General features: G+C 39.4%; 1 protein-coding gene across 1 annotated transcript in view; it reads right to left on the bottom strand.

Moving 5' to 3' along the window:
• Nucleotides 1-4189, bottom strand: part of pgfb (placental growth factor b) — a 31045-nt gene extending 26856 nt beyond the window's left edge. The window contains exon 1 of the mRNA XM_041813428.1: nucleotides 3663-4189. Coding sequence (XP_041669362.1) covers nucleotides 3663-3725 — 63 coding nt within the window. The 5' untranslated portion in view covers nucleotides 3726-4189. The remainder of the gene's footprint in view (nucleotides 1-3662) is intronic.
• Between the last annotated feature and the right edge of the window lie 8385 nt (nucleotides 4190-12574).

Raw genomic sequence — 12574 nt, 5'->3', positions numbered from 1 at the left:
TAGATTTCATGTTTCCATTCATAGGCAGACCACTAACAGTTAGCATGGATTATTCACTTTTTGCAGTTCTTTGGATGCTCACGATAGAATGTGCAAAAAGTACTAAAAAGTGTTTTTTTTCTTGATATGTCTCCTTTAAAACCAGGTAGTATTATCACCTAAATTACTTCTTAGAAAAATGAAAATATCAAAGCCTTTTAAAAGTTAAATTTATGTTACAGCTGTTGGGTTTGATTACCACAGTACACTTGTAAACTAATCTTATAAACTAAGTGAATGTAACAGTAGAAGAAGAAGACAACCAGAGGTGGAAAAAGGATAAAACTATTGTACTCAAGTAAAAGTACAGTTACTTTGGTTAAATTTGACTAAAGTTAAATGTACTGGTACAGTGCAGAGTAGCTACAAAGGAGTTGTACTGTAAGATATGATTTGTCATTACTGGCAAGAACCACAAGTGAATAGATCTCCAACCAGGTTGTTCAAGTAAAGTCACACATCTAATAAAGTATAATATACAGCAAAACTGAAAGAGAAAATGGATATTAAACTCATATATAGTGGGCACAGGTGGCTTAGTGGTTTGATTGTGCTCTATGTACACGGGTGGCCCTGGTTCAAATCCAGCCTATGGCTCTCTCTGTGCATGTCAATCACCACTCTCATCCCCGATTCCAGCTCTATCCACTATCTTCAAATAAGGCAAAATGCCAAAAATAAATCATTTAAAAACCCTTAAAAGTGTCCGTATTGGTCCACACTACTTATCATTAAACTACACTTTTGAAAATATTAAATATTTTTCAGTACATCACTAACTCTGCAGTCACTCTTAACTTTGGCTTTGTTCTTGTTTTCTAGCAAAAGCAAAGCAGAGAACCTCATAGCAAAGCAATGCATGCTGATGAATAATACTAAAGAACACCTAAAGTCATTGGCAGGAACTCTAACTCAGAGGATAACTTCACACATGCTGTAAACGCGTGTCACATCAATAACAACGATCCATGACACACATGAGCAAAATAAGCCCAACAGGGATCTCTGTAAAGTCAATATCCATACACAATTATACACTCTGCCCAAGGGCATGATGGGAAACGTTGCCCACAAATCCCTCAGATTTGAAATTGCAGTGGGCCAAGCTTAGATCAATTGAGTCTTGATAGAGCTGAACTATCACTGGTGGATCAACACTGTCAAACTACTCCAACACTGAAGACCATTTCCCTCAGAATCGAGCTCAAATACACCATGGTAGTTAAATCAACTCTGAAATGTTTAACCCTGAGATATTAACACTCCAGTTTTTTGCTGCGCACAACAGCTGTGTTGGGATTTGATGTGGAATCAGTTAGGGACGCACAAGATTTGTTTTAGCCAATACCGATATGATACCGATATTTAAATATGCTTTTTGGACAAGAAATTTCAGTCCTTTTGGACACATTTTAAGGTTGAGAATGACCAAGGAAACAAACTTTAGTCCTTAAAAACACTTAGAAGTTTAAAGAATGAGGGTCTGTTGGTTCAGCCTAAAACTCCACTGATGTATTTGTATATACAGACAAAATTTATAGTCAGTATATGCTGAAATACACAGGAAAAATAGCGGCAGAAATTTTGATATCTGCTGATGCTGATACCAGACTGATAATATCGTGCATCCCTAGAATCATTCTCTATGTGCTACTGTGTAGTCAACAGAAGTGAAAACTACACTAGTACTGTACTCAAGTTAAAGTACACTTACTCTAGTAAGTACTGATTTCAAAAGTACTCAATTACAGTAATCTCAGTAAATGTAATTAGTTACTTCCCACGCCTGAAGACAATATGCATGGCCAGCATCAAAGAACTTTGTTGTAAATCCCTTCTATTAAATCAGAATTATTTAACAGACTAAGCTCACCACACCCTCTCTTGGCCTCTCCACATCTTATTGATCTCAGGAATTACACCGCTGCGGCAGTGTTGCATATCATCATTAGTAATTAACACCACATGGGTAAGGAATTGCAAATACAGACATGCATAAATTGCCAACCACATGGCTGCTGTCTGATTTTTCCACCCTGGTATGCCAGTCTGGCAGTTTTTAGAAGGAGCTGGCAGCCCACACCAACCAGAAGAGTCTTCATCTGTCAACATAACTTGAAAAAGCTGTTAAAGCACAAGTACTACTTGACAGAGTGATTGATAGTTACATTTTCATTTAAGACTTTGGCTTCTACATAAAGCAGCATAGAAATCTGAAAAGGACTTAGGCTGATGAATGAAACTGTGCGTGTGTTTTTGGTGCAGCAGGTCATTTAACCTGCTGCACATTGAGGGTCCTGGGTTTTGTCACTCGTATTTTGACTGAGCAAACCGTGAGCTGATTATCAGGATTAGCAGAGATTTGGTGATCCCATGCCTCTCCCACTCGCCCTCAACTTTCGAACAGCTGCAAAGTCTCCAGAAAGAGAATCTGGATAGACTTGGAGCTTTTGTTCCCCCACCTCCACAGCCCAAGATAGAGATTAAAACTTCTATATGTGGACTGGAAAGGGGAAACTTCAGCAGCTACAGTGTATGAAGTGTGACAGTTGCAGTGAATGGCCTGGTTTTGCATTAAACATGAGAGCCATCAGAGATTGCTGCCAGCTTTTCAGCCACCTCAGGAGGAAATCAGAAACTGAATGGGCGCAAGAGAATGAGCGCTACTTGGCACATGTCCGGCTGTCCTCTAACAACACGTCCTCTAACAAGTGTGGCACAGGTCTCTGAATGAGTTCTCAGCTTTGTACTTTTTTGGCACTTTTTCATTATAGGACTACAAGTCAGTGCCGGCCAACAGAGAACAGAACGGCTTTGTGTTTATCCAATGCCAGCCTGACAGTGATATGACCGGCCTGAAATGCAATTCATTCGATTTTTTTGGACAAGCGCAGGCTCATCTTTTCATCTTCTCTTGATTATTCACATTGCATTACCACTTTAAGAGACACAAAACAAAATCATGTGCAGACTGAAAGAAAGAAGAAACTCTGCTGCCAGATTTTCTTGATGCACTGCCAACACTTTGTGTTCAGACTTTGCAGTTTGAAAGCTGCTCATTTTTGTGACTCTAACCAGTCAGATTTTCACTCTTGAAGCACCAACATGTGGAATCATATGTTGAGTTTATTGGATGGAAACTTACACAGCAAACAATGCAAGGAATATAGATATCATCATTCAAGAGAGGGAATAATCCCTGTCAGTGAAACTGGCTTGTAAAGTATAATGCGTCTGTAATTACAAGCTTAGCATGCCTTGCCAAATATAACAGTGAGTCACTTTGCATCAAGTATTCCAGGCGGAGGGATGCAGTTTGTCACGTTTCGTCTTATGAATGAACGCAGCAGCATGGAGCTCATTCAAAAGCTTATATAAGTTTCAAAGAGTATTAGCACCTCATTAGCATAACAGCTATAAGACACAGGGCTAATAGTGGACACAAAAATGGACATTCTGACAACACGGCACTATTTTACGAGGGAAAATTCAATAGTAGACCTAAATAATCGAGCCTGACAGCCACAACTCGTCATTTCCTGAGCGTGCAGTCAAATCAAACGTCAGAAAACCCCTCTTCTCTTCGCTCAGAGTATAAAATTTTACTTTTTATAACTTCCTACCTGTGCAGGTGAGAGCAGCAAGTAAAGCGCCATCGCAGCCTGGAGGACAAAACCGACTTTCATTTCGTGATGTCTGCGAGCGGAAGCTGGTGCTGACTGCTCCTGGTCCCGATGCACACAATAAAACAATCCAACCAAAGTCCCCGAACTATTCAGACAAGAGAAAGAAGATGCTGACCGGGAGTTTCCGAGTCATCCGCTCCCGGCTGGGAGTGCGTGCAGTCACGTAGCTCCTCTGCGCGCGCGTGTAACCTGATGAAGAGGAGTGAGCAACTAATGAATAAGGCCCCACAGGCGAACCAGATGAAGCTTGGGTAATTAAATGTGCAGTCCAAATATAACTTGATTTAAAGCTAAGAATTAAAAAGTGACTTCAAGAAGAAAGCTCGCTTTGTTTGTCCAGAATGAAACAATTAATGGCACTTCTGATAGTTAAGCACTGCAAAAAGTCAATAAAAAGCTTGTTTCTAATCCAGATCCGTTCCAATACTCTCATCCTGCTTCTCCGAGCTCCGATCTGCACACAAACACACTTGCCTCTAATTGCCCCACACTACCTTTTCACAAGCTGACCATTTAAATCTCCTCCCCCCTTGTTCTGTGTCCTCCTCTCTCCTCTGCTTCATCCGCCTGCACACATCTCCGGCTTCTCTTTCTTCTTTCTTTATGGCCACTTTAAGTTGCAACATACAGCAGTGATTTATGAGATGCTTTCAGTGGTTATCACAGAGATAGTGACACTGCTGCTGATGCTGTATTTCTGATTTGTAGACTATACAGCCAGCACAGGTGATTTACGCTGCACTGAGAAACTCCCTCTGAGTACTTTGTGTGAGGGCTATTCCGGCAAGGTAAACATTTAGAGAGCCCTCTTTTTGGTGACATGCATGGTAAACTCATTGCCTGGCTCTGGAACGCACAGAGATTTTCCTCTGAAGCTTTAGTCAAGTTTGGAGAGACAGAAAAGGGAGATTCCATGACTGTTGACACATAGAGATAATCTTCAGTGTTTGGAGAAAGCCTGGATTCCTCGTGGGCTTCCACACATTCCACCAACACGGCTGAATAGCTCCTCTCGCCTCCTTCTATTGTACAGACAACACTCAGGAGTGTGCACTTTCTAAACATGTCAGACACTTATGGCAGAGTGAGACATCCCCCCATCACCATCAGCCTGGATAGAGCATCAGAAAGTGCAAACAATCAGGGATTTTGAGAGACATTTCCTCTAATTATGCTGGGCAGCATCACAGTAGTCTTTGCCTAAATTGTATCTCTGCGCTGTGATGGATGCTCTTGGAAATTCAGGGAGAGACGACAGAATGAAAGCAAAGCAAACTGTGTGTTCTTCGAGGAACAGGACTATGCAATTACTTCTGTTTTAGCCCTGTCTCTACAGCTGTGCTATCATTGTCTGGGTGGTGAAAGTTTTATTGTACAGCACCATCAATCTTCGGCTTCTGACTGTCTTGTTATCCATCGTGTTGCTGCAGTTCTACAACTCTGAGGAGCAAAGATTGTTCAGAGTGTGTTTTCAGACTTTAGATGTCATGTAAACCTCGAGTAAATGAAGCTTAATTTATAGTGAGGTAGTGCAATAAGTCATTCATCTTTGATTTCACATGTATAGAGGTGAATATCTGTCTGACAAGTGCAAAACATAGGTGCATTTCCACAAAGCACTGGTGTGTGGTTTGATTCGGTACAGTGAGGTGCAGTTTCCTGCAGTAAACACTGATTTGTCTTGAATTTTGAATTGTTCAGTCTTGCTGCTTCCAGCTCTTGTCAGAGATTAGATCATTTGGCTTAGCTCAGTCGTAGGAGCCAGCTCCTAGACAGCTCTTTATTTGGGCTTTTTGATGTCTGGGAAACAACCATGGGTGGAAAGTAACTAATTACATTTACTCAAATTACTGTAACTGAGTTGTGTTTTTGGGTGCTTGTACTTTTTTGAGTGCATTTTGCTTTCACTTCTACTTAAGGATGTTTTAACCACAGTAACTGTACTTTTACTTAAGTACAATACTATATTCTACTTTTTCCACCTCTGTTGATTACATAGTAGCACACAGTGAAAGAATGATTCCACATCACATCCCCAAACAGCAAAAACTGGGGTGTTAATATCTCAGTTAAACATTTCAGGCTTGAATTTAATTACATTCTTAGTGAAACGGTCTTCAGTGTTGGAGTTATTTGACAGTTTTGATCCCCCAGGGTTAGTCCAACACTGGAATTTCAAATATATGGGAATGTGTGGGCAGAGTTCCCCATCATACCCTTTGGCAGGGTGTTAAGTTGTGTTTGGATGTTGCCTGTTGTACAGTGATCGCTTCTTGGGTTCTTTTGGTCATGTTTCCCATAGATTTCCTTTTTATGTGAGACACATTTGCACCATGAGTGAAGTTATCCACAGAGTTATCAATCAATCATTGTTTGTGTAGCGCCAATTCATAATTGAAGTTATCTCAAGACACTTTACAAGGAGGGCAGGTCTAGACCGTCCTCTCTGATATGGTCTATTATAATAAGTTAGAGATCCCGCCTGCAGCTTAATGTGCTCCTAAAGGCCTCATAGCATGTATTCCTCATCAGTATGCATTGCCATGCTTGCTCTGCTTTGTTCCTGTCAGGAGATCCACCCTACCTTGTATTTAGAAACTGCAGCTCTTTTATATTGTAAAATATTTAACACTTTCAAAAGTGTAGTTTGATAATATGGTGTGTAGACCTATATAGACACCTTTTAAGCATTCAATTTAACTCTGTATGAGTTTAATCAACTCTGTTAATTTTTCTATGTATTTAACTTTATTAATGAGATATGACTTTACCTGAACAACCTGGTTGGAGATCTATTCTTTTATCTGTCTAGGGTTTTATTTTCTTCCATCCATCCATTTTCTAAACCACTTTTCCTGATGGGGATCTCACTTAGTTACCTTTAAACATTTTTATTCTTATTTTAGCTACTTTTATTCTTTTTATTTCTATTTTAATTTATCGTTATTTCATTTTACGCTATTTTATTTCTAATCTTTTACATAATCTCCAGTGTTTTCTCGTTATCAATCTCAAGATAGTGTTTTCTTGTTGCGTAAGATCTTATTCTTACAGTCTTTCATTTATGACTTTTTGCCAGTGTTGTGTATCAATTATGAGTTTTGGTGGAGTAAGGTCATAATACCTTTTATTAATTTGTTTGTTTGTAGAGCAGTTGGTGCTACATTGCTTTGTATGGAAAGCACTATATAAATAATGTTTGATTGACTGACATCAGATGCTGAAACGGAGACATTTTAACATTCTATGATATTATTAGCACATTTTAATTTGATAGCAACAAGACCTCCCAAAAAAACGTTTGGACGGGACAATAAAAGCTGGAAAAGTAAATGGTACTAATGAAAAACTAATTAAGACAACTGGCAAAAGTCAGTCCCATGACTGGGTATTAAAGAAGCATTTCAGAGAGGCAGAGTCTCTCAGAAATAAAGATGGGCAGAGGTTCCTCAATCTGTGAAACACTGCATTAAAACATTCGTGGAACAATTTCAGAAAAAAGACAACTGAAATGAGCTGCAAGTGTAAAATATGCTGCAGAATAACAACTGTTTTAATGGCATTGTAGTCAGGACCACTTTGTCAAAAACCACATGAATTGTGACTATAAATATTCATTTATTAGCAGTTATTAATTTGCACTTATTCCTGTTATTTATCCTTGACAGTGTGGCTGTTCTGGGATCCCCTGCCCTTCCATGAGCCTATTTGTAAAGCATTATCTTCTGATAAGGACAGCCTGAGACAGGGAGAGAAGCAGCAAAAACCCCAGAGCTGGCATCAGTGACAACAGAATGACATTAAGTCAGAAGCACAGTAAAGGAGGAGCTGGGGTGGAGGAGGGTTGTATGGCGTAGCCAGGCAAGAGCAGTTTAAATAAGGCAGCATGAGAGCGATTAGCCAATAACGTACTTTGAGCAAATTAGCTGGCTGTCAGCGGCTTGCATGGGATCAACTGATCTCAATTAAGGCAGCGTTTGACTCTGTGGCCTGCCTGAGCTAATGCTTGATATCTGCTGCAAATGCATTAAAAAAATTATTGCAAGATAAAACCACTCAAACCCAGAAGTTAATGGATTTGTTTTGAAATTACATGATATGCTGCCCTTGTGGCCCACTGTAGAAAAAAGACTCAGAGAACAGAGCCAGATTCTTACAACATCTCCCCATCTGCTCAGTGATCTATATGTGTTTACTGACTGATAAGGTCTAATAAGATCACACACAGTGTTTACACAATAAATACACTCTGACAGAACCAGCAGACATGGCTTGAGTGATAGTGGTGTATCGGGGGGGGGGGGGGGGGGCTCTGTTTGGCAGTTTTTGAAGAACTTGAGGCCCCTCAGTGGGCTTGTTAAGACCCTAAAATTGGAGTCTTTATACAAAAGGGACAGCTTATTATCATTGTAAAGCTTTATTCAAATAACTTAATGAGTCAAGAAGAATAAGATTACACTAAGGGTTCTGTTTCCTGTCAACTTTTGACCAGCAACCATGAAAAAAAAAACAATATTTAAAAGACTTAAAGCTTCAGTGGATCTGCAAATTAGATATAAAGATCCAAATGTCACTAAAACTCTTTTTTAATTGGGCGTTTTGATAAAGCTCCAATATGAAGGAAAGGTCAGTCAGTCAAATAAATGATCCCTTTATAGTCCACACTGTCTCATGATGTTGTGAAGACCAAACTGTTTCTCTCAGGAAACAGAGTGTAAAAGTACACACATTTCCCCTTTTTGCTGTTGACCTCTCATTTTCCCAGATTGCAGAGGAAAAGGTAAACAGATGAACAACATTAATGATGTCCATTCATCATTGTTGAGGCAGCTTTGGTTTCCTCCAAGAGGGGCCTTTAAGGGGAAGGTGCAGAGCCGGAGAGCCCCTCACTGTGAGGGATCTAATTAAGGATAGTTAGAGCTCTACGGGGAGGCCAAAGTGTCTATGGATGTGAGAAGTTTATTTATCATCTTTGAGCTATATGTGATTTAAACACTGAAAAATGTAGTCTGCCTAAAAACTTTTAAACCCCTGATGTCAAAAAAGGAGTTTAGATGACATCCTGAACAGAGGGGAGGTGATGTAATATGATTTAAGTCATGATGGACCACCTGGGCTGCCGACCCAAACAGGATAGGACAATATTTAACACGCAGACCCGTACTTCCTGCCATTAATTAGACAGGACAAGCCATGAATCTCTTCCTCCTTCACAGACTGTATTGTGAAGGAAACTATACCTGAATAAGTGGTAAATAGGAAGTGTTTCAGCCATGAGTAACAAGCTGCTTACTGTTGCCTAAGATGATTAGCGTTATATCACAACAAGTTCTTTCATTTAAAACATGTCGAATCCTGTTTACACTTCCACACCACATTGACACCAGCTATTTCTGTCGCAGACATTTTTTTTTTGTTCCAACGTTGTCAGGTGTCATCCTGTTTTCATGCCCAGTCTGCTCATGTGTGCACATTGTTTCGTTCTGTAGGAAGCGAGTTAGCATGTTAACAGACAATTACGAGCTATTTTAATCTGAAAATATCATGAATCAGTCACCGCAGAAATATCCAGAGACTCTTTAGCTTCATGCAGCTGTGTCTGGGACATTACAATGTCTGTCGGCTGTGGTAGCAGCCAGCTAAATAAGGATTGCATTCTTATGTCACATGATGGCTAAGTTTATTCTGTTTATTTTGAAAAGCAGTTTTAGCAAACAATATGTTATTCAGTGCTGGACAAGGGTGGTTAGGCTTCTGTTCTCTGGTACACTGGACGGTTTTGGACATGCACTTGTAAAAAGTGGCTGAAGCAAGAAGTCAAAGCTAAGAGGTGCAAAGTGTAACCTAACCAAGAAAGATGGAAAGGTCAAAAAACAACAATGTTAACATCAGTTCCAGTAAATCTCTGACACTGATGGATTTCACACAACCAGAGGCGCAAAGTTTTACAAAAGGCAGGACACTCTCAATTTAACAATTGTAATTATTCATAATATACTATAAGGAAAACAATATACCTTTCATCACAATTTATTATAGCCTACCATTTATATTTTTAAACCCAAATGCAGTTGCTGTACTACATTCACTCAGATAAACACAATATGTACGCCAATTTAAACAGATTTTGAATGCCTTTGACATCATGCTTACGGTGATTTAAGTTTTTTTTTACAAGCATATCTACCATTTGACCACATTGTCTCAGTGTTTACAATTTCTCGATACACTATGTGGACAAAAGTATTTCACCACTTTCGTATCCCGGTACACAAAGCAATGATTAAAAAGACATGAGTATACTTCACATACATCTGGGAACCCTCCCATACAAAGTGTTTGGAAAGGGGGGGACTTACAAAAAAATTCTTGGGAGGTCATTGAAGGAACTTTCTAGCTGTCACAATCATGACGAGCCAATCAGAGCAATAAGACGGTGAGGTAGTGGACATACATATTTAGTTCCAGTGCTAACCTGAGCTACACAGGTTAGCACTGCTGTAGTGTCTGAACAGTGGAGCTTGTCAGTGGATAAAATTCATGCTAAAGCTGGTTGGGAGACGTACAAAAACATTTTCCATGCCAAGAGAAGCTTTCAGTGTGGCTCTTTTCTCTTGTTTTAATGAAGAAATGTGGTCAAGGTCTGAGATACTGCTAAGCCAATTGCTACCATGGCAGCAAATTCATTTCAAACCGGTCAGCAGAAGAATGGAAACATCTTTTCCATCATGATAATCTTTCAGTGCTGTTCTTTGCTCTTTATTTGATAAAGAATTGTTGTCCAGTTCTGACAAAAACTTCTACTATACTATAGCTACATCCAGGCTAAACGCTACGCTGGAAGCAGCCATTGCTAACAGCTCACAGTACAACTAAACCCTGCCTGTAGCTACTGCCTTGTTCTCCTCAAATGAAGCTGACTGGTCAGAACCGTAAGGCACAAATGTTGTAAATAATGGCCTTTTAAGATGGATTTGCCTGATGACAGGCATGTAGAGTAGCAAATCCATCTTTTTGATGTTTGTACTCTGGTATAGCTTGGGTTTTTTTGGACATACACTCTTGAAGAGTGATTGTCCAGTGAAGCTAGAGCTAAGAAGTGGCTAGCATGATTTAGCCAAGCCTAAAGACAACAAAGATGGAGACATGTTTGAGTACACACTCTCACATAGTAACTGTGAAGCATGAAGCTAGAGGAAGGCAATGGTTAGTATAGCTTACAGTAAAGTCTAAACACATTTAGCTGTATTTCAAAAACTGAGGCAGAAGTTTGTCTTGTTATGGCTAGTTTTGTGCTAAAGCTAGTTCTGCTGAAAAGCACTGCTAAATGACCGTTTATGAAGAAATTGCCAGTGCATTGAACCTCAGCATCATTGTCAACCAGGAATTGTGTGATTTACATTTCAGTTTGAGTGGATTAAGATTCATTAGTGAGCTTTAGAGGTGTTGGTATGCTGATTTTCCCCTGCCTTCAGTCTTTAAGCTAAGTTAAGCTAATCACCTGCTGACTCAAGCCCCTTACTTAGCGTAGGGATGTTGGTCATGTCAATTCTGTAATGTAACACTCAGGAGAAAAAGAGAAAAAGGCGAAATTAACACCATGCGGTGCTTTAAATGCTGCCATTTTAAGCTAACAATAACATACAGGCTAGCTTATTTTGGCTAATATCTCCATACAGACAGATAGAATCTCTGGATAATGGCCAGACAGCGGTTTTCAATTGGTGTGTTCAGACCCAAAAGTGGGTCACAGAGTAATTTTGGTTGTTTCCTGAGATTCCTATTAAATACACTAATCAAAATTTATGTTATCATGGGAAACAGAGAAAACTAAAATGTATGCATGTGTCCTCTAAGGGATGAGCTTTTCAGTGTGATTATTTTGTCATGTCTCTTTATTCTATATGTACTGCTCCATGTAAAGTCCAAACTTAGTTCAATTTTCAATTCAACTTTATTTGTACAGCACATTTCATATAAATGTAGACTCAATGTACTTTACACAAGATAATAACAAACAGTCATAAAAACGTAAGCAATTTACCTCTAAATTTAGGTACATTAAGGAGGCCCATGCCTGAAGATCTTAGTGATCTGACTGGATGATAGCCTGTGAGCAGGTCAGAAAGGTACTGAAGTGCCATACAATTCAAAGATTTGTAAACAAGAAGTAGTACTTTATAGTCAATCCTGTATTGGACTGGAAGCCAATGAAGATTTTTCAGAATTGGTGTGATGTGTTCCATTTTTTTTGTTCTTGTTAACACTCGAGCTGCACTACTTTGGATGAGTTGGAGTCCAGTATAGAGCACGTTACAGTAATCTAGTCTGTTGGATATGAATGCATGAACCAGTTTTTCAGAGTCAGATTGAGATATGAATGACCTGAGTTTCGAAATGTTTTTTAGGTGGTAAAAGGCTGTTTTGGTAATGGTGGTTATATGATCTTGGAAGTTTAGATTTTTGTCAGTGATAACACTGAGATATCTGACGTGCTCCCTGGGCTTAAACAGAAGTGAAGATGAAATGGATAAGAATTCTTGTCTCTGTTTTCATGGACCTACAATCAGGATCTCTGTTTTGTCTTTGTTGAGTTGGAGTAAGTTCTGTAACATCCAGTGGTTTATTTCATCGATGCAACTGACCAGATTATTCATGGGAGTAAGATTATCAGGGGACATTGAGACATATAGTTGAGTATCATCAGCATATGAATGGAGACAAGACAAGACAAGAGACATTGTGATTTTGGATTATGGAACCAAGGGGGAGCATGTAAAGACTGAATAAAAGTGGGCCTAGGATGAAACCCCATGGCTCCCCACAATCCAGACTGAAATTTGCTGATG

This window comes from Cheilinus undulatus, linkage group 18, assembly GCF_018320785.1.
Source record: "Cheilinus undulatus linkage group 18, ASM1832078v1, whole genome shotgun sequence".
Classification (NCBI taxonomy): Eukaryota; Metazoa; Chordata; class Actinopteri; order Labriformes; family Labridae; genus Cheilinus; species Cheilinus undulatus.
Note: the sequence above shows the minus strand (reverse complement) of the source record. Positions and strands in the feature narration are given on the sequence as shown.